This window comes from Pezoporus wallicus, unplaced genomic scaffold (assembly GCF_028554395.1).
Source record: "Pezoporus wallicus isolate ANWC-B61680 ecotype Strahan unplaced genomic scaffold, APGP_CSIRO_Pwel_v1 contig_6464, whole genome shotgun sequence".
Taxonomy (NCBI): domain Eukaryota; kingdom Metazoa; phylum Chordata; class Aves; order Psittaciformes; family Psittacidae; genus Pezoporus; species Pezoporus wallicus.
Window position 1 is genome coordinate 5993764 of NW_026642130.1, and position 26560 is coordinate 6020323.

Sequence of the window (26560 nt, forward strand, 5' to 3'; positions counted from 1 at the left end):
CATGATACCTCAGATCTCTCCACCAGAGCACCTACTGTACCTCATGTCTGCAGAATCCAAGAAACTCATGTCCAACTCTGGTGAACTTTATCTCCTCAACACTCCTACAGCAGTACAAGGTCTTCTTTTTCAAGGCAGAAACAACACAAATTAAATTATTTGTTCCCCTACCTTATGGCTGAGCCAGAAATATATGCAATGCTCTGTTAGGCCACCCTTCCTCCCCATCTTAGACCTCAGTTATTTAAAAGCTGCATCTGTTTAAGCTGTAGATTTCTAAATTCATCCCAAATGTACACTTTGGTCACAGAATAAAAATAAAAGAAAATCATATTAACTGTTTTTCATTAGGAGGGGAAGAAAAGATACTCTTCCCCACCTTTGGGGGGCAAGTACGGGTTCTTCACTCATCAAGTAACTCAGGCTGCCTGGATAAAAGTAATCACTGCAAACTTGTCCAGGACCTACTTCCCGGGAAGAAGCCCTTTGCCAAGGCTCAGACTTGACACAAATCATCAAGTACACTGAAATTCAAACAGACCAAATTTTCCATATGCAGAACATAGCTGGGTTCTGCCTTACGGGAACTGAATGCTGCCACAAAGTCTGAGTCATACAATCATATTTGTAAGATCCACTCGTTGCGAATGCCTGGGATCAAAGGCTGTCATGGAGCAGCCCTCCCTGTATCGCAAGGTTGTGGAAACATGCAGGGAAATATTCTCTAGCTAGAGAAAGCTCTGATTTATAAGCTGTGATGTTTTCACCTGCTCCTGAAGGAACAGCATTGCCTGCTGGGCTAGGCAGGCCCGTGGCAGGAGTACAATTTCTGGAGCAGGTTGAGGGACACCACGTGCCGTTCCCACGACTGCTAGTGGCAGCTGCTAGCACAACCCCTTCACTTCAGGGCTGCAGATGTAGGAGGGACTACTATTTATCACAGCATGCTGTGGGGAAGCATGCTGTGAATATGCTTTTCACTGATTGGGGTTGCAGATGGATCCTACACAGTTTCTCCTGTGAGGCCAAGAAAGTGCGATAACCAGAGCCACAGCTCACCTTTCTTTCCTGCATCACTAGAGCTCTGTCCCATCAAGTTAGCTCACACAAATAGAATCATAGAATGGTTCAGGCTGGAAAGGAACTTAAGATCATCTAGTTCCCACACCCATGCCACAGGCAGGGACACTTACACTAGTCCAGGCTCTACTAGATCAGGTGCTCAAAGCCCCATCCAGCCTGGCCTTGAACACTGCCAGGGATGGGGCAGCCACAGCTTCTTCGGGCTCAATGCCTCACCACCCTCACACTGAAGAACTTCTTCATCGTATCTAAACTAAATCTCCGCTAAGTTTGAACCCATTACCCATGAAAGGAAGGTCACAATAAGCAGAGACTGCCTGTAGCATTGGCAGCATCATGCTGAGACAGTGAACTATTGCTGAACATACCAGCAGACCTTGATGAACAGTCACATAAGGCTGGTAATTGAGAGATGGATGAAAGACCACCTGCTCACTCACTTTTGTGTGGTTTTTTTTTTAAGTTAAACTCACACACGCACCCTCTCCACTCAGGATTTCAGCATGCAGACAACATGAGCATAAATAGCTGTACTGTCTTTCACCCTGCACACACAGTGCCCAAAACTCTGGGAAAACCTGTGGGAGGCATTGATCCGTGGTGGGTGACCCACCTCTCATCCCCAGCCCTGCAGGTCATGCAGCTAGCCACTGCCCCAGACACACTTCCTATCTTCTCTTTGGTGTTATGCAGGCAGGATATACTTACTCTCTCAGAAATCCAGGCTATCTAAACAGATACTCCAGATCCCAGTAACACCAGGCATGCTGATATTTGCTTCTGTTCAACAATTCAGTCCTTTTTAGTGTCATTTTACATCTTAAAACCTTTCACTGTATTTTATCATAAAGCTACCTCAGCATCCCCACCACTAGCTTGGCATTACTTTGTATTGAGCCTGCTCTTGTAACCAGCTTCATTGAAGAGCTGACACTGGAGGAAGGCCCTGCTTCATCCCAGCACATGGGCATGCTACACTCTAGGATCAGATATCTTGGGCAAACATCCCAAACTGTAGAGATCACAAGGCCAATTTGAGAACAACAGGGCATATAAGCACTGTAGATGGTATGGCACATGCAGCCCTGCCATCACACCTCACTGCTTGTTCTCTTAGCTACAGCTTTGCTCTACCAGCTCCACTCCTCCCATCCTGTCTTCTAGTGCCACATTCCTTCTCAGCCAGTACAAGTTTCAGGACTTTGTTTCTGGGCAAAGAAGAGTAAAACTTTACCTTTCTTTACATAGAGTTTGCTTCACACTGACATTCAAGACCACTTCCCAGTGCTAGGACATTGTCACCAGTACATGCCTGTTTCTGCTCTCTCAGCAAGGACAAAGGTGTGCTCAGGTATATGCTATATGCTAGAAACCCATCAAGTTTCGCTGACTCAGCAAGTTATCACCCAGCAGCCAAACCACCCACACCCCAACAACCTGTGCACACACTCTTAGCCCATCCCAAACACCACATGAAAGAGGTCTAGGCTAACATGTTACACATACCTATTTCAGCTTCTGCACCCTGGCAAATGGGCACAACAGGAGCACCTCCAGGGACATTGGTCACCTCAGGAGACTGGAGGTAACTTGTTAAAAAAACAGTGACTCTCCTGCCATGCATTTGAACTGTGGGACTGGGTAGGGACCCTACACTGCTGAGCTGCACTGCAAGTGCTCTGGCTTTCTCAGCTACACAACTAAGGCACTCATCACGCTGCACAAATAACCTGACTGGCCTGATTCCACCTCTGGTTTCCTACTGACACACATCATCTGAGTATCATATTTCTGAGCAGTTACTTCACATGCTTCCGTTTGAATAGCATTTAACTCCTAAGGGCACTGGATCAGCAGCTGTGAAGCCAAAGATCCACAGATACAACTGAACAGATATCAGCACAGGCAAAAGCAGCAGGCCAAGCTTTGTTGCATAGCCTTCCCTGGAAGCAAGTCCTTTGGGAAGTCAGTTGATTCCCTCTCACCTCTGCAGAGGAAGATTATGAGGAATGCTGACCACAGGATTTTGCACAGCAGACAGCTCCTCTCTCTGCCACAGCCTAAAATACTCGAAGTCATTTCACATTGGCTCAAGAACAGACAGTTTTAGTGAATGTTTTTAAATTTATTTATCCTTAAAACACAGGAATATAGGAAACTACGATAGTGTGAGAGTAGAGAAGAAACTTGAAGGTACTGTAAGTTAACCATAACACGATGAAACCGAACAATTTGATCTTTGAATTTTCACCCCTTGCTTCAAATACACTAAAAGTTTAAATGCAATGTCAACGCTTGACTTTGCCATAGATGGTCCATGACACCCACCAATAATGTGTTCCTCCATATTATAGATAGGGGCACAGTCTATGAACCAGCAGGAGGACACAAAATGAAAGTAGTACCTCCAAACATAGAATCTGATGAATCTGCTAAAAGCCGATTGGTAGCTTGGCTAGGGTGTCTAGCTGAACCTCATTTTGCTGCCTATGATGATATTCTCCACTGATTAACAGAGTAAAACACATGAGGAGCACCACCATAGCAGGCTGCATGCCCCAGTCCTTCTTTTCCTTATCAGGAGTGGTGCCCACTCTACCATGAAGACAGTAATTGAAACCACACTGCACAGATCACTGCAATCTGTCAAGCCATTCCGCTGCTTACCAATCATAGGCATCCCTAGGTTTTGGTATGGGCACTCCAGGCTGCCTCCTTGTGTTCTTCCAAAGATAGCAGAGTAAATGGCAATCACCATGCTCTTCTTACAGCTTAGCCTCAGCTTGTCATCTTCACAGGCTACTTTACTCTTGTATTCATCTGGAATGAAACAAACACACAGCAGATCCGAGGTGGGCACTCAGCATGAACAGAGCCCTCTCACCCCCCATGGTGTGAGCTTGTCAGAGGCAGCAGTGATTTTGAGCGTAAGCCCCAGGGGCGCCCATCCACTGCCAGCACAATCCCAGCCTTACAACTGCATTTGCTGGAGTAGCACTGATCAATTGCATTATGCATTCTCTCTCTGGCATTATCATCATATTTAATGAACATATTTTAACTTAGCGTGTGTGAGTTCCAGTAAATAGCCAATAAATTAATTTTCCAGACAAATAAGTGAGGCATAGCAATTGAGTGATTTCCACATGGTGATATTAGAAGCCTGTGGCAGGGGAAGGTAAAAGGCCGTACTTAGACACCTTTCTCATCCACAGATCAGCCCTTTATGTGCCAAGCATTTATTCTACATCACTGCAGCTCATAATTATGCTTGATAGCTTTTTTTTCACAGCAGCTCTCCCTTGGCAGATTCAATAGGAGATATACAAAATATGTTAACTCTGGAAGCTGCTCTTGCCTGTTGCAAATACAGATATGCAAAGCTGCTCCACAAACCCTTCTTGAGATGGTTAGACCAAGAATGCAAAATACTCTCCTGCTTTTGTAAGGTTGGTGCACACTGAACAGTAACTCAGAACTGTCAAGGAGACTGGGCAATTACTTCTTAAGAAATCACATGTCATTCCCTTCTTTTACTATTATTTGTATTAGCAGAACCTCTAGAGGTCCCAACCTAAAACAGGCCCTCTCCATGTATGTGACCAACACACCACAGGAGACAAACACTGTTCTGAAGAGCCAGGTCTTGCCAGTCGAACATCTATAACTGTAAGAGAAAAAGACTAAGAAAACTGAAGTGGCATGTCCGTGGTCACCCCAGCCAACCCAGGGCACAGTCAGGAACACAACTTCAGCCTCCTCAGCCTCTGCAGAATGACCTTCCACTTGATTGTGTTACTTGCTGTTAGAAATATAGCCACAATGTCATCCAAATTGCTTAGTGGAAAGGGTCCCTGACCCATGGTAACCTCCCAAGCATGATCAGTTGTTTCGTCTGAAATGCTTCCAGCTGTAGCAGGTCAAAATTGTGCCACAGAGTACACTAACAACCAAGCAGCATAGATAATAATCAGCCAAAGCCTGGGGCTGCCCCTGGCCTGTACCATTTGCTAGCATACACGTGATTTTTGTCTCTCCCTGTCATTGGCTCTCTATGCCTAATATCACACACACATATATATGAGAACTTACGTGTAAATCCACATGCACTCAGCTACTCAGCAACTGAGAATGCTAACTAGTTATTACTTTAGAGTTTAATACTTAAGTCTTTACACCATGGCAGCTAGCACTTAACATGACATTTTTGACTCATTATAACTATAGGCTCAAGAATCATTTTACCATATTGAAGATGTTGAGGAATTTTCCACCAAAGTTTAATCATAGAATAATTTAGGTTGGAAGACTCCTCAGGAGGTCTTCTGGTTTAACCCATGCTCAATGCAGGACTAATTCTCACAGTCCAGGTGAGAAACTTAACCCTAGACACTATCCCAGCTCATAACCCTCCTTCCCACTCTGCTGCCTTTTTACAAAAATCTTTGGAATATCCTTATTTTTATGCCACTGCAGGGAAACTTTCAAACCTCTAAAATATTTATTGAATGGGAAAATACTCTTTCATCCATCCCTGTGGCTGAAACCTAACTAATTCATGGGAGAATCTGTGTGAAGAACACACATCCTTCAGTAATACCTACAGGGTAAACCCATGACCAGCTGAGCTTGTAAAATAGTAACAGTGATCAGGAATAGAAGCTCTTTTCAACTTCAGAGTTGATGTTGAGAGGGCGAGATGAACCTCATACAGCTGTGAAGAATCAATCATCAATCTATGTATCTAGGTATTCCATCCACAATCACCATGAAATCATCTGACTAATACACTGAACATACTGAGAGTTATCATATTCACTTATAATTGTCTCCCATAGGTTTTTTGTTTCTTCTGTGAGGGAAACGTGATCAAAGCTTTAATCTGACTACACAGTGTAAAACTTAGCAGAGTACATTAAAACCTTATAGACTGAATAGATTATTTTAGTTCATGGGTTAAAAAACAAACAAACAAACACAACCCACCACACAACAAAAAAATCCAAAGCCAAAGCACAAAAGGACAAAACTCTGAAATAGGACAAGCTATATATATCTTATGTTAAACTAATATGATAGAAAGGGAGAGTACCTGTGACTGGCTGAAGTGTTTGAAATATGAAATACTTTATTAACTTTAGGAAAAGATCAATTTTGAAGTCTCTAATGAGCAAATGCCATGGTTCTCTGTGAAGGTCTTATTTCTTACAAGGCACCAACATAATTTCCTCTGCCGATTTGTTTATTATTAGCTACATCTTCCAATTAACAAGTGTAACTGATTGCTTAACCATATGTCCTCTGGACCCATTTAAGGTCCTTAGAGTATTTAGTAAATTCTTTTGACCATTCAAAGTCAGGGCTTGTTATTTGGAAACTTGACTGGGTTTTAAACACAGATTGTTTAACACTGGGATGCACAGGTATTCACATTTCTATTGCAAGTCAGTCCAGCAGTCTTGAGACAGCAACAAAACTCTGCCTCTCACATTTGCAGTTCTTACCCTTGAGGCCACTCTGGGAAGTTGTGTGCAGGGCTCATGGGGGAAGCTGCCTGATGAATGGCTCAAGATACTAGACCAGGGAGGTGAATCTAAATGCACACTCCTTGGGAATCAGTGCACTTTATGGGGTGACGTGCTGCTGGCACACTGCAGTGTATAGTAAGAGGACTGTGCCACCCAAGACAGATGCTGCCTCTTGATCACTAAATTCTGCCCTAGGAAACACCTGTCAGACCTGCCAGTTCCCAAGGCTCTGACTGAGTCCAAACTGGTTGGGGCTGCCGCTCCCTGGGCTAGTACAGGTAAAAGAAACTGCTTTCTTAAAAGGAAGAAAAAAGAAAGGCCAAATACACAGCAGTATTTCAGACTCCCAATAGGTGCCCTAAAGCTTGATCGCTGGAGAGCAGATACTCTCAGTGTTTCTGGGCAACCTGATAGAGATCTGGGTAAACAAACAGATAGAAAGTGATGTTACAGAGAACATAGGGCCTTGAAAGTATTTTCTGCTTCATAGCCAGGATGAATGAGACATTGATGTCTCCCAGGCATTGGACAATGGTAAGGACTGTGATTGATGTAAAAAAAAAAAAAATACAGAGCTAAGCATCATGCATATATTTACTGGTACTTCAACCCATAATAGCCTTATATAAATATTGAAAAGAACCAAGGCAGTGTAAGTGACATAAGAGAGCTGGGACTGGGAACAAACCTGCATTTTTCTCTCTCACCCTCCCAGGAAGAACTGGCCTCCTACAGATCAATCACAATCTGGTCCTAAGCCTGCTATAACTGTTACAGTCTGGATATAATTCAGTCCAAATGCAAACATTTGTATTAGTGGGTTTCATGTTTCACCCTGAAAAATTAAACATGCTTAAATGGCCTAGGAAAGGTGGCAGTGATATTCAGCAAATGGCTTACTCAACTCTAATCCCCCATACAGTCATTTGTAGGGCAACAGAGATTTACCATGATTAAGATATTTGCTAAGGATAATATGCCTTTTATTGCTGCCTGTTTTCAGAAACACTAGCTTAAATATAACTCAGTAGACAGAAACGAAGGAGGGAACAGCTGTAGGCTTTTCTATACACATTTTTAAAGGTCATTATATGACATGGATATAACATAGCCAGAATAATTAAGGGAAAACAATTATAAATGTTTCTAATGGAAAAATTGGCTCTCAAACAGCAAAGTGAACAAGAAGACCCTTTGTACTTACAGGATGCATACAGTAATGTTCAAGTATTGAACTGTAGTAAATAAATTTACCTAATGTCTTAAGAATATTTTCATCTATGGTCCATGACAATTTTCTGAATGATCATGATTAGGAAGCTCAACACTAAATGCCAATTGGCTCAATCTCTGTAACACCTTAGATATAAAAGCTCCTAAAAAGATTTCGCGTCTAATACAGTGACAGAATGCATTAAAGCCAAAGGTCTACCTTGCCTAAAATTGTATTTTTCAACAGAACTCGAGGAAAAATGCATTAAATTTTGCTAATTAAAATATGCATGCTTCACACAGTGCATAATAGTTGACCCTATTTCTCAGATCAAAGGGCTGGAAATACATGCAAAGAGAAATCTGTCTTCCTCAAAAAATCCTAAAGGATTTAAATCTTAGAATTGGGAATCTAATCAAAGAAAGAGATTTTTGTAGGAAACAGAGATGGCTTTTCCCACTTCCTTATCAGGTCAGGTTTTTTTTTCCCACAGAAGACTATCTTACCTAATTCATAATTTAAATTAACGAGATTGCACCCAAGATGCCACTTCAAAACCAAATTGTACTCCATGTTGGCCAGTAACTTCTCTTTAGCCCAACTTTTGCCTTGCTCACATTCACCCCAGCTTTGTTAGCTGTTCCACTGCATACCACCAAAACCAAGAGCATTTCTTGCCTTGAAATTCATTCTATCCATCCACCCCACCAACACCTATTTTCCTTTAACTGATAAATGAATGTGTTTAACTAATGGGTAGTGGTTAGTGTTGGCCTGTGAAAGGGGGCATAGGGACAATTCCCTTTCTCACTCAGCCACTCTCTCCAGATGAACTGTGTTAATGGCAAATACATCTTCAATGCTCCATGTCACTCTTCCTAACTATACTTCTTACTGCACCTATCACATACAGATTATTTGCAGTGTTGAACAGCTGAGATGCACAGTGGGCCAGATGTTGCAAATGGAATACACAACCTTTTAGTCACAAACTAAATTCCACAAACTTTTACAGACACTGGAAGTCATCAACCAATAATAAAGATGATGATCTCAGATGCGGTGAGGTGTTACTCATTTCATCACGTCTGGGCAGAATACTTACGTTGTAAAAGTCACCACATGGAAATTTTTTGAGTCATCCTAAAGAGAAAAGCCAAAATAAGGGTTAATCATGGAAACATGAACTCTTTACCATGGATGTAGTCACTCCAGACCATAATTCAGAGTCCCAGAGGACAGAAGACACCTCTGGAGATTGTCTAGGCCAACTCCCATGTTCACACCCGAGTCAAATAGAGCAGCAGGATGCTGAGAATCATGTCCATTTAAGTTTTTAACACCCTCAGGGATTGAAACTCCACAACTTGCTTGGGCAGCCTGTTCCAGTGATCCTGTTAATCATGTGAGAAATGAGTATGGGGAGTACTTGCTACTATCCCTTCCGGGATAACTAAGAAGATGAGTCTCCAAGACAGGAAACCTATTAAACACTAGGACAGACACCTTTAAGCAGTATCCTTGTACAAGAGTGCTTGTGCAACAGGACTGCCCATGAACAACACATCTTGGAGCAAAAGTGCCTTGGACAGCTTTCACTGATTCCTTCACTCTTAACACTCTTCTGTGAAGAAGGTAATTGTATTAAAAGGATACTCTCCAGTCCGTGCTCCCCTTCAAACCTTTTCCCACACTTCTATTTTTGTGTTTGTATATTTACTTTTCATGTCAAGCAAGCATTTGTTATTTGAGTTTTGCATCCTCTTTTACACTTTAGAGGATATAAGGAAAGTCTGGCCTCCAAATCCTTGAATGCAAATAAATCAACATAGATTAGAAATTCCTCATAGTGGCAAATGCCCACTCTTTAGATCAGTACACACTGCTCCGACTCTTTGCTTTTTGTTTTCTTCCACTTTCCTTTCACTTACAACATGTACCTCATATCCTGAATTCCAGAGCTTCCTCCTCATCCTCACGAACCTGCTACTAACATGAATGCTATTCACCTACCATTAATCTCAGGATTTGAATAAATCCATATCAACCAAGTCACCAGTCCCTTAGGCAGGACTGAGTGGAGGAAACCTTTTCAGGATAGCAAAGGTCTCCAGAGTCCTCAGTTACAGCCTTTCCTCTGATTCCCCCACAAACACTTAAACTATGGGCTACCTGGTCATCCCCTCATTTCAATAGCCAGGATTTAAAAAGAATCATCATTCGCTTTTATTTGGACCATACAGAAGTCAGAATGTCACAGAGTCATACAGCGGTACAGAAATATCTTTTAACATTATTTCTGTTCAATTTTTCCTTAAGAAATTTTCTGTGAAGATGCCATAATTTGACTTTTAAAAATAGAATTTTGCTACCCTCGATGGCATGGACTGCATGGCTTACTTCTGCAGAAGCTAATCTGAAACTCTGAAAGGTACACCTTGGGTGACAGTCCATAGTTATATCCAATAAGCAGTTTGCCAAGTTCAGAAGTACCCTGAAAACTCAAGTGTGCCAAATTTTAAAGGTCTGAAACAATTTCAACAAGCAAAAAGACTGTTCTTTGCAAGCGACCTTGTCAGATTCCTTTAAAATTACATTCATCGTGCACCCATCCAATTTGCAATGTTTAAAAGGCGCCTTTTCTCACTGTCACTTTCATTAGTCTGAAGTAGTTGTCTTTTTATATTCTGCTGTGCAAAGGCTGGCAGTGCTGCAAATTAACTGCTACATTTAATTTCCAAAGCAGAGTTCAGAAGCACCTAGTTGCACTTTCCTGTTGGGGAAACAAAGGTATATATGGTTATCTAAGGAGGAAAAAGGGAATGATATCAAAATATATATGCTAAACTGTGAGACGAAAGTTAAGCAAAACACTTGGGAGCCTGGTACAAATTTAATTCTCATCCTACTTCTTCCATTAATGAATTTTGGCTGATTTTCTGAAGCAGTTGTGACTTGCTGGTGGTCTGCTGCCTGAGCCTCTGCTTCACTATTAGTCCTACTTCCAAGGACCTGAGAACCTGCTGGCTAGACTTCAGTGAAGTTTGTCAGAAACGTTGAGATGACAAACACAGTTAAGTCCCAATACATTTTTTAAGAACTGATATGTAATTACAGAAGAGAGCCAAATCAGTGCCACAGCTGGTTAGAATTGTTGCGCTGTCCCACCAGTCAACCCGCATGGGTGTAATTAATGCCTGGCTAATTAGCATGAATATAAATCTGGACTAGCTACACCACAGGTGGCAACATAAGAAGCATGGTGTAAACTTTTGTTACTGCAATGAAAAAGTGGGAGGGATGCACTAAGAAAAAAAATTCTTGAAGATGTAAGGAAAAAGACTTCATTAGTACCATTGTTCATAGCACTTTTATTCTTCTCTTCCAGCTATTTTAATAATAGCTGAAAGGAAGAATTTAGTCTTATATCATTAAAACAGTCTTCTTCAAATGTTAAAATAATGGCAATAAAAATTCTGACACAGGAACATTAAAAGGATACCCGATTAATATTTTTACATAGAATCCATGTGACTGCCTAGAGCATAAAATATGGGAAAATTAGGTCTACTAGATTAAGAGCTAGTTCACTACTGTCCTAAATAAATGCACAGCATTCTCTCAGTGGTTATGCCCGAAAATTAAAAATGTAGCTGGGAGAAATAGTTAGCAAATCTGCTAAATTCATCACGGATGCTTTTGAAGTCCCAGTTCCCAGAGACATGATTAGGTGACAACCTCCAGCGCCTTCTAAGTAGTCAGAAAAATAAGTGCGTGACTGCGAAGAGCTTGATAGACCATTAGTATGATAAAAAGCTGAAAATATCAGCAGATACTTGTGGTAAAAATGTATAATTAATTTGAAAACCAAATACAGGACTGATATTGAAAAAATATTGCAGAAATCCACAGTATTGGGAAGAATTCATTACCATGCATCTGCTTCAAAGAAGATCTATTGTTCCTTTTTTATTTGAGGAGAGCAATTGATCTATGTTTTCTGTCTTGCATAAGTCCATATATAGGACCTCTTGCAGAAGCATGGTATAAATTTACTTCCCTGTTCTGTGAGGCTTATACACATTGTTTAAACTGTAGATCCAAAATTCCACAGAAGTAAGCCTTTGGAGCATCTCAGTTTGGTTTATAAGCATATTGTTTCTTGGACATGGTTTTCTTAGTTCTTCATCAGTATGTCAGAAAATCTTGAAACCTATCGTTCAGAGCTCGCAAACCTCTACCACAGTAGGACTGTGTTGAGATTTAGATTTATGGGTTTCATATTTAAAAACCTGATTTCCCTGTGTTTATTCTGGCCAATTGCCCCAAGGTCACCCCCTTGTTCTTCTGAGGAGAAGGGTTTCATATCACTGTGTTTCTGACAGCAGCCAAAGCCACCCATGACACCTGAAGCACCATCCGCAACACAGGCGGCCGCAATGCCTAAGGATGGGCTAGACCTCCTGAAGTTTGTGAGGGCTCATAGTTACTTCTGTTAATGCTATTGACTCACCTGTCCCAGCACAGAATAGCTATGGTGTATCTCTCCCTTGTCCTTCACTAAAAATTCATGGTTTAAAAGGAGGTTTTTGACCCTTGTTTTTTTCCTCAGAAGACTTAAATACCATTGGACAAAGGGGGTCTATAGAAGTCACAGCTTATTATTTATGCAGTTGAGGCAGATTTCAGAATTCGTCTTTTTTAGTGGCTCACATCTGGATACTAGAGACCTGATCCCAGTGGAAAAGGAATTTTTCCACCTCCCCCAGTAAGAAGCACCCTGGTCTTCACTAGCTCTTTATTATGTCAATCTGGGATGACTGATGAGGTTTGAAAGAAAACTGTGTGTGTGTGTTATTTATTTTTTCTTTTTAACTGTCCTGGGTGAGCAGCAGTTTCCTTCTTCATGGGAGCAGGGACTGACAATAATCTCTGCATTTACTGACAATGAAATCACACATTCCTCTTAATAATCCCATGCCTGACAGTCAAGTGATTAGTGTACTACAGAGACAGGGCTATTTGACAGCACCTGAAAATCTCTGTGCATCAATGGCTTAAAAGAATATTAATCATTGGCATTAAAGTTTCTCTGACCTCAATTGTAGGCTGATAGATCTGTCCTCTGTTATTTATAACATTCTTTTATTTACACCTTTTCATCACCACAGTGTTTGTTGCCTGAGGTTTTATTGCCCTTATAAATTTCCACTCCCTGCACCATCTTAACAGTTTTGAAATAATACAGATAAGTAAGAGCAAGCTGATTAATGCAGGAGGCAAAAGGCTTATTCTGTTGTCTCGGTGGCTGGGCCAGAAGGATGTGCTTATTAAACACCCCTCACTCCATCATGCGGCTTTGGAAAGCCTGGCTCACCAAAAAGCAATGCAGCGAACAATAGAGTGAACTTCTCCTGCCACCAATAAACCTGTCTTACAAAGGAGATTAATGCTTTTCTGAAAGGGTTGATAACTACTGAATTACCAATCTATCCCAGCACTAAAATCAATCACCAGTGTTAAAGGGACCAAGAATACGTTTAGGTACTTCTTTGCCTCGGCTGAAATTTCCACAAAAGCTCTGTTCTTTCCATAGCCCTCTGATCTTCCTCATAGCATTTTGCAAATTCTGCCTAGGGAGAGACAGCCTCGAGGATGAGTGATGAGAACAGGCTTCTCAAGCCATGGTTACCAAATTTAACAGAAAATGTGTAATCCTCAACCAAGCAAAGTCAATGGCAAGCCCCGCTCTAGACTCAATATTGAAGGAATGGATTATAAGGAAATTAAAAGTTGAACAAGATGCATTCACTGCAAGTCTAGGTGGTCCTTCCAAATGTCCTTTCTATACTTTTCAGCCAGTCCGACTGAAATCTGATGAGCAGATCTCACCAATTCCCCAAAATATGTAAGACGGCTTTATATTCACCAGCAACTAGGAACTGCCAACACAAAGGATGACTCCGCAGGTTTTTGATAGCTGGAAAACCTCTGCCATCAGTAATGGCATTCTGCTCTTTGTACAGGTTTTGCAGTATCACTAGAAAAAGAAATCACACATCCTCACCAAAAGGCAGACATTTTCAAGACACAGCATGGCAGCTCCATCACTATCTGATAGAGAGTGCAAATTTGAAGATGACATTTTTATCAGATGATTTAATCGGAATTAATTCCTAATTGACTTTAAAATTCAGTTTCTTTCTAATTAAAATTGCCTAGGGCTGTTAAGAAAACTGAAGTTACCAGAGTAAGATTTTGTCAAGGACATCAGAATGGGCATTCCCCATGTTTGAAAAAAAAATATATATAAAAAATTCATTGACATTTCACAAAAATTAACTGGGCCTCTTAGATTAGAATTAAATCTATGGCAAAGAGAATGACTGCTTGCTCTCTTCAGAACATGTGCCCAGGTCAATTCTTAGCACAAAAGTTTTCCCATAAATCAAAGCTGTAGGTTCTGAACTAGAACAAAGTGACCTCCCCCACCCCCTTTCCTCCTGCTACCCACACACAAACTTTTGGCACTTCACCCTTTGCCAACAAACGCAAGTTTCCTTCCCAGATGCATTTCACAGAGCCTTGATGTGCCTTTCACAAAAATGTTTTTGTATTGTTACAGGGGAATTTGAGCTGCAACTGGAGCCCAGGTCACAATCCAGGCTTTCTGGAACTTCAAAGGCTTTAGGCTTACATTTGTGAACAGAAGGGAGAGCAGCAGAGTTTGGATTTACACTTTGCTACATTGCTGGGATGATTAATACAGGAAGGCTTCTTACCCACCAGCCTCCAATTATCATATCCAGCTGCTCCACACAGCATTTTAAAATGAAATAAAATTAATAATAATTAATAAAAAACACTGGATGGAGATTATCTCTCCCAGAGTCCTTCAAATCATAAGCTAAAGTAGCAACTGCCCAGTAAGAAAGAGGGAAAAGTATCACTGTAGCGTTACAGGAGGCTGCAGTTTAGGCTGTTCACAGCTGAGAATGGGACAGTGCATCCAGGACAGAGTGGCAATGGCAGAGGAGGAGACAAGAGAAAGTCGTTATGTGGGGGACTCTTGGGGGAAAACTACAAAAGCAAGTGCCAGCAAATGGCCACTCAGACAACACACCTCATCCTAAGTAATTCCTTTGCAAAGAAAGAAAAGCATTTATGTCTCAATGTTCAAAAGCATTTATGTCTCAATGTTCAGGAGCATTGGCACTTTTGAAATAGTAAAGCCAAAAAAATAACCAAAATGACCAAAAAGCCACCATGGGCAAACAGCTGTTGTGCAGAGGCAGATCAATCACTGCTTTTTCAATAGCCTGGAGCAGTGACCAGCCTCAGTAAAATCAGCTGCAATCATATTGCTGGGCTGCAAAGAGGTTAATTTATTTCTTCAACATGATTTGGGCAGCCCCAGCTAGGATTAGACTATACAGCCCCTCCGGAAAGTCTGGCACACAAAGAAAATATTTCCTAGCTTACAGTAATATGCAATCATACATGGTTCTCTGTCTCTGAAGAGAGGGGGATGAACAAACACCGAATTGTTTGAAAAATATTGGTGAATCCAGATTTCAGTTAAATTCATGTTAGGCCATTTAAATACTATGTCAATTTCCTCTAATTCTGTGTTCCTGCAGCCTACCCAGTAATTTTACTTAATGGGTCTAAATCAAATCAGCATGTTATGTTACCTGAGAAATAATTGGATTTGTGCGCAATTTTTTAATGATCCTGAAAGGTACACTCGAGATTGAAGTCCTCTGGGTGTTCAGGGCTTGGTCCTAGGCTTCAGTGTGCTTTGGGTGCAGATCTCCAGCTACATTGGCCAACATAAGTTAAATATGCTAATTCTCTGGTGCTGGCACCAACTGGCATGGGACAGTGCACAGCCATTCTCATTAACTGCTTTAGCCTCTAAACCAGGTAGCTGTATCCAGACTTCCCACTGGCAACCACTTAGACCAGTTCTAAATGCCAGACTACATCTACACTACCAGAGAACTTCAGGTTTCACCACTACAGCAACACATTCCAACCTTGACTCACACTGTGACATTCTGGGAGCTCTCTATTAAGGCTATTGATAGCAGGATGACTGGCAGGGGCACCTCCAAGTTTAGAATCACATGTCATAGTTGTGCTCTACTGAGACATGTACTGTGCTTTTGAACATCTTCCCAAAGGTTGGTACATATTAGAAAATAAGGCCCACATCCTATGGGAAAACAAAATAAAACCTAAGCCTCTATACACTTTGATGAGCCTTAGCCGTCAAATCACATAGCAGCAATAAATCTCACTTGCCCCAAACTGAGACAGAATAGAGCATTTTATTGGTTATTTCTGATCTCTTTAAACATCGTATACCATAAAATTTAAAGCACACACACACATAATGTATTTATTTTTTACAGACACAGAGAATACTCAGGACTGCCAAATACCTGACACTTGAAAGCAGTCCCATGGACATATCTGAACCCTGTACATGCAAGATGAGTGTCCATTAGACCCCAGATCCATCCATCGGATCAGAGGGGACCATGGTTAGCACAAGACTTGCCAAAAAAAGCACACAAGCTATCAAATTTCTCACTGCTTCTAGTTAAGCATGTACTCCTCCATGTCTCTGGATTTCTAGATGAGGTGAACCAAGCACACCTCTGCACGAGTATTCCCTGCTTCCAGCAAAAGCACTCTCAGCGCAATTAGTGCAGTAGAGATCCCTCCAATTGCTCTGCTCCCTGGAGACCCACCATTTGAAAAATCTAGAGATTCAGTTTCCGCATGATTTGCTGTCCTCCATCTCCTTAAAATTCTGCCCATAGGAAACCAAAATAGCACCTTGCCTTTTGAGTGAACCCAATACAGGCAGCAAGCATCGGAACCACTAGATTTCAAACGCAACGTAATGTTAGAGAGGCATAACTGCAGTGACAGTGGCTGGAGGGGATGACTGCACCGTCTAGTTATTCTTCAGCAAAGGTACAAGTTAATGCCACTAACTTTAGTTTTGCTTTCTTTCAAGTAAATCTTTCTTTTTACATATCTGCCTCTATTGAGGGGACTTCTGAGGTTCCAGCACAACTCCGAGTGGAGTGGGAGGGCTTGGGAATCTTCATTTTATGTTAAAGATGTCCTGTCCAAACTCTGAAGGCCAATTCCCAAAATGCCTACCATACCTGTATACAGGAAAACTCATATTCATTCTACCTAGGTAGGTACCTAACCAAGGTATCTAATTTAGTAACATGGGCCCCTCAGGCTTCCTCAATAAGCAAAGGAAATAAACAGATGTCTGTAGAGAATAATTCAGATCTTAAATAGCTTCTTATTATAGTACTTATGACTAGTGTTAAGAAGGACAAATTCCAGAACAGAACCCAAAAACCTGTATTTGTCTTTTCATTAAGATATGGATCAAACCATGTATCAGGCAGTGAGCTCTTGAAAGGACTCTCTGGTGCTCTTCAGTTACAATTATGCATGCTCAGACTTCCTGGAGCAGGTCACCACTTCATAGGACCACAAGGTTTGGGATGAGCTCTTAAACTTACAGTCGTTTACAGGTCATAAACAGTACTCGAATACTCAATAACCACAAAAGCCCACAAAAAGTTCTCATGGTCCTGTATTTTGCATTCTATGGATCCATCTTTCTTCAGTCCCTTCATTAAAACAAAGATTGAAAGGCTTACCAAACCCATACAAGTACTAGATTCTGTTTGTGAGACTTAAAATTCACATTTTAAATCAAGGAAAGGTTGAGCATGTCCTGGTAACTCTGTGCAAAGCTAATCCTTGTATATTTCAAAGCTTGTTATTAATCCAGTGGGTTCTGATTAAAAGTTTGCCCTGGGACTAAGAAACAGTAATTTGTGTCCGGTTACCCTGTTTCACCCTCCAAAATTGGGGCTGCCTGAAAAACTGTCTTGGGGAAATGTTTTCAAAGAGCTTCGTCTGCTCTCTTGCAGGAAAATCACCTACCCAGCAGACACACTAACTCCTTTTCTAGCATATCTGTAATTAACAAAGAATGCCAAGCCATAAATATTTATGCACAGATAGAATCTCTGTACCTTCAAAAGTTCAGCAGAGGCCTCAATAGCCAGATTTTTCAAGCAAGCTTTGATACAAAACCTGCAGGTTCAGGAGGACTTGTCAGAACACCCTGCTAATCACCCCTCTCTGAGAGATGTATTTCTCACCCAACAGGGGATGTTACAATCACTCACGAAAACCCCACAACAAATGCAGGTGCTTCATTACCTACTTTTCATTTGAATTCCTCACAGATCTTGCCAGATCCCTTCACTTCATTAGCGCAGGCCTCTGCGTGCTGGGGCAAAAAGTCTTCTGTGCTGTTGACAGTCTGAATGTTTCTGCTTTTGTTTCAAGCCTTTTCTGAAATCAGATATGTTTTTCTTCCCTGTGCAAACTTTTTTTTACTTCTTCCCCAAAAAGTTTGCTGATGTGGTGCTGGAACCTTGTTACTTATGATGTCTACAAGGCTTGGGATTAGGCCAATCTGAAATGCTGTGTTCAGACTACTTCATTCAGAGTTGGGTCCTGCTCTGTGTCTGAAATCAGTTGGCACAGCTTGTCCATTATCAAAACTAATGTGTCTGCTTCCAAAACACTGGTGGAGAATGGTGCCCAGGCTGTGCTAACTCCCCTGTGGGGCCAGGAATTGGCCAAGAGGGTGTTGGGTGTCCAGGGTCAAAGCCACACCAGGCTCACTCCTCTCCATGATTACATTTCCAGTATCCAGGCACCAGCCCCATTTAATTTAAACACAGCTAATGAGATCACACAAAACACAGATTAATGTTTCCCAGCCTGATCTGGGAGCAATTAAAAGCTGGATTATGGCATGGCATGGCATGGGCAGGTGAGCTTCCCGTTGCATCACCATCTTCAGTGCCAGCCTTAGGCACCGAGGTCTGAAGTCTTTGCCCATGCAAAGAGCTCCCTCTCCCCTGGAGGGGCAGGTGGAAAGTGAGCAGCTCCCACTAGCCCACTAGGACAGGAGAGCGGCTGCAGATGGGAGCGAGGGCAGCCCACCCACCGCCAATAGTCTGAGCTCAGTGCTGGCAAAGGCTTTTGCTGGCACCTGCAAAAGCAATCTGCAACTTGGGCTGCTGGCAAGGAGGAAGGAGCTGGAGCAGCAGCATCCCAGCAAGGCTGCAAGCAAGGGGGAAAGGGGAAACACTCACACCCAGGGGATTACGTTGCACCTAAAATAAAGGAGGAAGGGAACAAAAAGTCCTAGGAGGCCTCTCTGGCAAAAGTACAAAAATGTTTTGGTCTCACCAGAGCAAACAGATTTGATAGCAAGATACTCACTTGGCCTGCACTTGTACCACACGATAAGGTACTTGCCAGTTCCAGGGCATGGGTCTGCACCAAACAGCCGGCTATTGACGAGAAACTGGCAGCTCCGCCTGTCCTGACACTCATCCAGCATCTTCTGCAGCCAGGGATGCACACAAGAAACAGAGAAACAACAGCATTTCAGTATCTCCACCAAAGGGATCATCAAACAGAGAAAAGCAGGAAAACAGCATGGTCATCCTTGCCTCCCAACCGGCCCCAGCACAAGGCAGGTAATGGTGCTCAGTACAGAAGGTACTACAGGAGCTGTGGACTAGCAAAGGACTAAACTTTGAACCGTTTAAAGTAGCAGGATTTCTTTCCCTTTCATGCAAACAAAAGGAGGGATTTGCACTGGGAGGGTCTCAGGGATCTTGAAACATTTGCATGCAATTTAATTGTAGTACAAGCCAGCACTGTCCCAGGAAAAGCAGCTTTAAGGACATGGATCAGCACTGACAGTTAAAAGCAGAGAACTGAATTCCACCACCACAATTCTGCTTTAGATTTCTCTGGAGATGCACAATTTCAAGCACAGCTTTCAAGAGAGGTCTTGCCTCAGTTGCATAAAAGCTTTGGCAATTGCTGGTATTCCAATAATAAGCAGTTCTGGTGAGAACACTGTTATACAGCCAACTCAGTTTTTAATAGGGCTCACTCCTCTTCCCCCATGACTACCATGTTCCTTTTAGCTAAACTCAGCAGGGGCCTCTGAGTTGGAGGGTTCTCCCACCACCAACATTTTGGGTCCTATCACCTTTTCTGGACTGCTTTTCCTCTAGTGTTCGGTCCCCACTTCTCCATTCACAATACTCATAAAAACCCCTTTGCGGAATCCACAGGGGCAAGGCATTCTGTCTCATGCTAGAAAATAGCTTCATTAAGGAAGATTAATGATTTCTTTTAACCCTATGATCCTCCAAAGCAGTAGTGGGGGGAGAAAATATTATTAAGTGGGGCAGTAATTAAGTTTTAAATTCAGCTGGATGGCTTAGGTGGTATTTACATACTCCTGTAGAGCCCCTAAAGCCCTAAAATTACAATAATGTTTGCCTGACACACATGAACCTGTCAGAGCACTTTGAGACCACAGAGTGAGGTAATCCACCAGCCTTGTTAAATCCCTGCAATACAGAGCTGCGCATTCCAGTCCCAAAACAATTAATTTTCACATCCAAGGAGGCACTGGAAAATCCTTTCTCAGAAATTCCCCTAGACTCCCCTGGTCTCTCCTTTCCTACACCCACTTCAATATTTGGGCTTTCCCACAATCTTATCCCTGTGCCATAAATATAAAGGCTGTTCCTTCTCCGCCACACACCACCAGACTAATTTTTGCTCTGCCTCAGTGACTACTCTCTTTTTTAGTTCTCCCTGAATATAATGCATGTAATCTTTAGCATTATAACTCTAAATGTCACTCCCCAAACAACAGGAACAACAGCTGTTCCAGTTTCAAGTGCGATTTGAAACTGCCTCATTTGTGGTTGCTCATAACTTCCCAAAGCTTTCACCTTTTGTGCCTGCCTCAAGTCTGACCTTTATTTTAAAGTTCAAACCAAGACAATTCAGGCCTTTTTTAGCAAGTAGAGAACATATGCTGTCCTTTTCCACTTACAAAGGTAATAAAATGCAGGCATCTCATTTCAAAATACAGGGCTCAGGGTGGAAAGGCTGAAAGGTGAACACTGAAGGAGGTGCATGGGAGTGTTAGCCGCAACTTGACCGTCACGTTAAAATGCATAGGAACAACATATTCTTTCCTTTAGGCTCATAAGGGTTGACTGCTCACTCAGCATGTGAAATTTAATTTAATGCAAAATCCAATGAGTTGAAAAGGAATGTGAGGCCTCTACGCAGATACCCCTTTTGATCTCAAAAGGCAAAGGACAACTGGAACAAGTCTTGAGTGCTCCACATATGGAGAGAAATCCTCTCCAAATCACTGCAGACCTGAAAGGATTTGCAGGTACTGGAAAGCCATGGTTGTGTTTACACACAAGAAGTGCTAAGAATATGGAGCAAAGGGAAAGAAACAGCACCCCAAATGTTTTCTTTCCCAAAAAGGAAGCTTTCTGCCCTCAAAGGCAGCAGGCTCGGGTTTCTGGTCAAGAACTCTGCTCATAGCAGATAGGGATTTTCAAAAGCCTTCAGCATTGTGTAATAGGTGCTATTAAAATCAGTGGGAAAACCACCCTGGGTTTCAGCAGAGACTGATTAGGCCAACAAGAAACCTCTTTGAAAACCTCAGCTTCAATCCCTGAAACAGCACTTGTTCATCTGTCCTTAGGCTCAGCACCAGGAGCAAAGGCAATTATTTTCCAGCCTCAGAGAATAATAATCATGGACAGCCTCCACATATTGCTATTTCATCTTGCTATTTCTCCTCTAACTTTTGGCAGCTCTTGCTTACTTCATGCATTCACATAAGTAAAACCTCCTGAGTTTACTTCCTGCATTATGCAAAGCAACACAGAGCCCTAGGGAGAAGTTTGTACTTAAATTAAGGAGCAAAAGTCCTCTATGTCACTGTTAGACCATAGAAAAAGGGAAGCATTCTTGAGACTGAATATGCTGCCAATTGGTTTTAGTGTTTAGCTGTGGTTTCAACTTAATTTGATAACAGCCATGACATGCGACACGAAGAAGTCACTTCACAGCAGAAAGAAATCAGTATTTCCTTTTTATTCCCATAATACTGTGTCTCCCCCGAAAGGGGAAATCATTAATATCTGAGATATCCTGCAGACTGTTAAGCAAAGTCTTAGACATAATGAAATAGATCCACAAAGAATAAAATAAATGAAAAATAAAAATTGTTCAATGCTCATTGATGAAATACACCAGAAAAAAAAAATGCAAAGAAAATCAGCAATGATTCATTGTGCCATTTTCTTGTTTAGAAATAGAAAATAAAGATGTTATACCACCTTTAACAACTTAAAAACTTGCACATACATTTTTTACCTATCCTTACATACACAGAGATCTTCCTCTGCCCTGCTTTCATCAGTATGTGCTATATACCAGCATCTTCTTAAATACTGTGCAACACAGCAACTCTACAGCACATGCATGACAAAATGACCCAGGTTTCTTCTGCAGGTCCAGTGCATCTGGTGTTACAGGGGCCCTTACAAACCAAGATCTTGGCTTTCTGGTCTTATTCTCAAAAATAATACTTCTAGACAGTCTTAGAGCTCCTGCAGTTGTCACATGTCATTTCTGAAGTATTTGCAGCTGGAATGACACAAGGAAGGCTGTGAGTTTACTTGGTAGTGAAGGAATGTCCTGAGCTCATGCAGCTTTTGCTTAGTTGCTGGAAAAATTTTGGCATTTTTTCTACATTTGCCTGGTTTTTCTGGCTGTCACTGTCAGCTGTAAAGGTGGGAAAACACAACCACAAAACCAAACAAAAAGAGGCCCACAGGCAATCTGAACTTGCACAGAAACAGTAGTAGACACACAGAATCATTCCTCACTGGGCTATATAGTCAGCTGTTTATGTCATTGCCACCTGGTAGACTCCCGAGTAAAGCAAAATAGAGTTGCATTAGATTAGATTATATTACAAAAATCACTCCAACTGAAGAAGGTGGAGGAAGAATTCCTGTCTGGCATGAACAGAGAGGGAAGATGCATTAATTGCATTGTGTTGTTTTATAATTGTGTTCCAGTGGTAAATCAAGCCTCAGGGCTGACTGCCAGTGCTCAGGAGGGAAAGTTGTGACTGTTCAAACCCATTCTGTTCTCTGGTTCATGATTGAGCCAAGAAGCTGCAAGATTTAGCAGAGATAAGAGAACAAGAAATGTGAATTCAAGTAAAACAAACACTAATCTAACCCTGTGATTTATGCCCTGGATTAATCTCACTGCGGTGACCCAGGTCTTAAAGCAAGGGCAGCCTCAAGCTCAAAACCATGTCTTTCTAGTGGGCATTGAAGATGAAACACATTTTTCGTGCTCATTTTGTTGTGTTCATTAGCTAACTAATTGCTTGTGCTCATTAGATAACAACCTTTTAAATCTGGAACTGGATGTGAGCTTTGCAAGAAGGCTGTCCTCAGCCATTCCCAAGGGTGCACTCATTTTTATTCCATCCCTTCAAATCACTCTTTGAGAAGCACTTCCCCTGCACTCTTAAAATAAACCACAACTGAGCTTAACACCCAAGGCAATTAAATTTATCTTAGTTCTTAGTCCCTTGTAGTACTTTGTAGGTTCAACACACTTAGGGTGAAACTTTGGACCTAGAGAAGCAAAGGGTAATACTCAATGGGAACTAGGATTTTGCCACAGGGCTGCGATCTGTACAGCCTCCATCATCAAAGGAATATAAAGATAACTGCAGGGCATGTCAGTCAGGCATGAAATTACACAAAGGAACCCCACTAAATAATTGCCCAAATTGTATGTTGCTGAGGAGAGTAACTCGGAGAGTTAAGATGGGCAGAGAGTTGTACCAAGAATTTGACACAAGAAGATACCAGTAATTTTTAAAAATATGATTAAGCATTTTTAGGTCAAATTCAGTTCAGGTACAGCCATTATGGTGGAGCTACATCAACACTTGTGTTTCATGCAATTCCATGAGTTTTGCAATGGGAAGAAGTAAATACAATAAAACAAGGCAGCATGAAATCTTCCTAAAAAGCCATGCAGCACAATGCATTCATAATGGCTTCATAGAATCATAGAATGGTTTGGGTTGGAAAGGACCTTAAGATCACCTAGTTTCATCTCCCCTCATGTTGCATTTCATGTGAGTTCTGATACTCTTTTACATACCCCAAATGTTGGTATTACTTTAAAACATACAGCAAATTTAGTAATTCCAAGTTGGAAACTTATTTACAGCTGTTTTTTCTAATTATCTGAAGGTCGCATGTTCCTCTCTATTCATTCACACAAATTACAGAAGTCCATGGAGCAAGATCTCCCACAAATCAGCAACATGGAAGAACAGACTACATGAGGAAGTGAAATCCATGTTGTTGAGATACAGGTTGCCCACCTATGGCTTCATCAAGCAACCTTCCCAGCCTGCTTCACTAGAAAGTAATCCATCTTTGTCCAAATTACCACATTCAATCTGTGCATTGCAAGAAGTGATCAAAGGATCTGAATCCTGACAGCTGATCTATGGCAGGTTTTAGCACTCTACTAGCTATCTCTTATCACTCTCCCTTGGACCTTGCAACAGCATAGCAGACAGCAGGAGGGAACTATGCTCACACATTTGGTGGCTCACATTAACACACCACACTGTGAAATAAAGAGCTGAAAATTGGGCACAGGTTCCCTTTCACCAGTTCTGCTACGGGAATAGTAAACACCAGCAGAACAGTAGGGCAGGCAGCAGTAGTATGGAACGTTAAAACACAACAGCAAGATTCACCAGAGCTCCTCTGGCAGAGCCTTGAAAGAGCCCATAGACAGTGATTCACAAAAAGCAGGAACATGCTTAGCAAGTAGAAGGACCCGATAAAAGCTGCATTACAAATATCAACTAATTAACATTACCTACATTTCCTAACAGTGGGAAATTTAATCTGTATGCAGGGTAGGCTTCAAAAGGAGAGGAAGTCTAAACTGAAGAAATACAAAAGGATGCGTAACCAAAAGTCATCGGATTAAAGAAAGAAAGCTTAAAGACAAAGTGGAAAAAAAAAAACATTGAGAGCAAACCATTATACTGTCAAGCAGGGTCTTAGTGGTGATGATGGAAGCCCCATGACATAGAAAGTTTAAATTTAGAGTAAACAAAGCATTAGGAGGCATACACTCCAGGGAGCAGTCCTGCCTAACCAGGGAGGCCACCTCTGCCTCCAGTGTCTCTTCTTCTGCAGTACACGATCACACTGCTCTGATGAGCTATTTCAGTCAAGCCAAAGATTTCAGACATGGCAATTTAGAGATTATCGTGACCTCTGCATCAAGCAGTTCTTCTACTTGCAAATAATTAGCTGAGGGAGCTGCTTGACAGAGAGTAATATTTCAGCCTCGGCAAAATTCGTGAATGAAGCTGCACAGGTTCTGTGATTTTTAAGAGCAACTTCAGCACCGCAGTAACTTCTCTTCTGGACCCCAAGCTCATGGTTCACCATCCTCTGCAAAGTAATTAATATAGTCTGACAAAGAGTTGTCCAAAATTCTCTTTAATTCACTGACATTTCTGAGACTGAAACTTTACTTATTCAAGGTGTCTCTAAGCTGTGGAGATCTAATTTGAAATATGACTGTGTTCTCCTCCCAGTGGTACTGATGACAATTATTCTTCCTTTCTATTAACTTCCTCCCTCTTTCCTCTTGACCATTACCATCTTATAGACATTCAGAGGCATAAGAAAGGACCCTTTCTAATTCCTCTTGAAGTCACTTACGGTTGTCCTGTCAGTGGGACGGTGCAACATCCTCTGACTAGGCATGGCAGAAGCCACTGTCCTTGCCCTACAAAGAAAGTTGAGCAGTTGGATCATTTTCTTCTACTTTGTATTTTATTCTGCCATACTGCTAATCCAGAATTCCTGGGGAAAACAAAACCCTTTTCAGAAATGGTAACAAACACACACATACTTTGCAGCTCCCTCATTTTGTGATCAACAACTGGCCTATGCTTTGAGAGTCACACAGCTAGTGGGCAGTTTATCTCATACTTCCACCACCAAAAAGGTCAGCTCCCCTTTGCTTTCTGTCTCAGAAACCTTCCTGGTAGGTGCAAACAAAAATGGGAGAAGAGGGGCTCAGGGAATCCTGTGGTTAGCATGCAAGGGATCCGCTCCCTTTTGTACTGGTGCCTTACATGCTGCTAGAGTGACAGTGGGGCAGCAAAGGTGTCCTGTATCTCACTTAAAGGACAAAAGGAAATACTACATCAGCAGAGCTAGTGATTCTTATCACCAAGGATTGGTTGTCCTGGAGAGTGTTAAAAGAAACCCAGGCCACAGCCAATGCCTATGCTCCCTCTCCAAACTAACTAATCTTTTTAAGGACAGGCATGACTGGCTCCACAGCACCTTCCTAAGCACCACTCCTCTTGGGGACACAAGTCACACGGTAAAACATTTTCCTCTGAAGTGCAGTTTCCTGCTCATTTTTGTGCATGTATACATGAAGACAGAAATTATCCTACAATGTCTTTGATAAATATGTGGGAGCAGAAACCAATGGATTCTTTCCAGGGCTTTTTATTCTCCTAACTAAGCTTTGCTCCAGGACTTTCTGTTTTTCTTCCAAATAAGCCGTGATTTTACTTTTCTGGCAATTTACCAAAATGAGAATATTGCAGGTATTCCAGTGTAATCTAGTTTTCTGGTAATAAGCTATAATTTTAGACCATCAATTAAACTTTATTCCATAT

At 41.7% G+C, this 26560-nt stretch overlaps 1 protein-coding gene across 3 annotated transcripts in view; it reads right to left on the bottom strand.

The window, feature by feature from the left end:
- EVA1A (eva-1 homolog A, regulator of programmed cell death) overlaps positions 1 to 26560 on the bottom strand; it is a 202963-nt gene that overhangs the window by 116248 nt on the left and 60155 nt on the right. For all 3 annotated transcript variants that reach the window (XM_057427660.1, XM_057427657.1, XM_057427659.1), the window contains exons 3-4: positions 19174 to 19297; positions 3751 to 3903 (exon numbers count right to left, since the gene is read on the bottom strand). In XM_057427660.1, coding sequence (XP_057283643.1) covers positions 3751 to 3903; positions 19174 to 19297 — 277 coding nt within the window. The remainder of the gene's footprint in view (positions 1 to 3750; positions 3904 to 19173; positions 19298 to 26560) is intronic.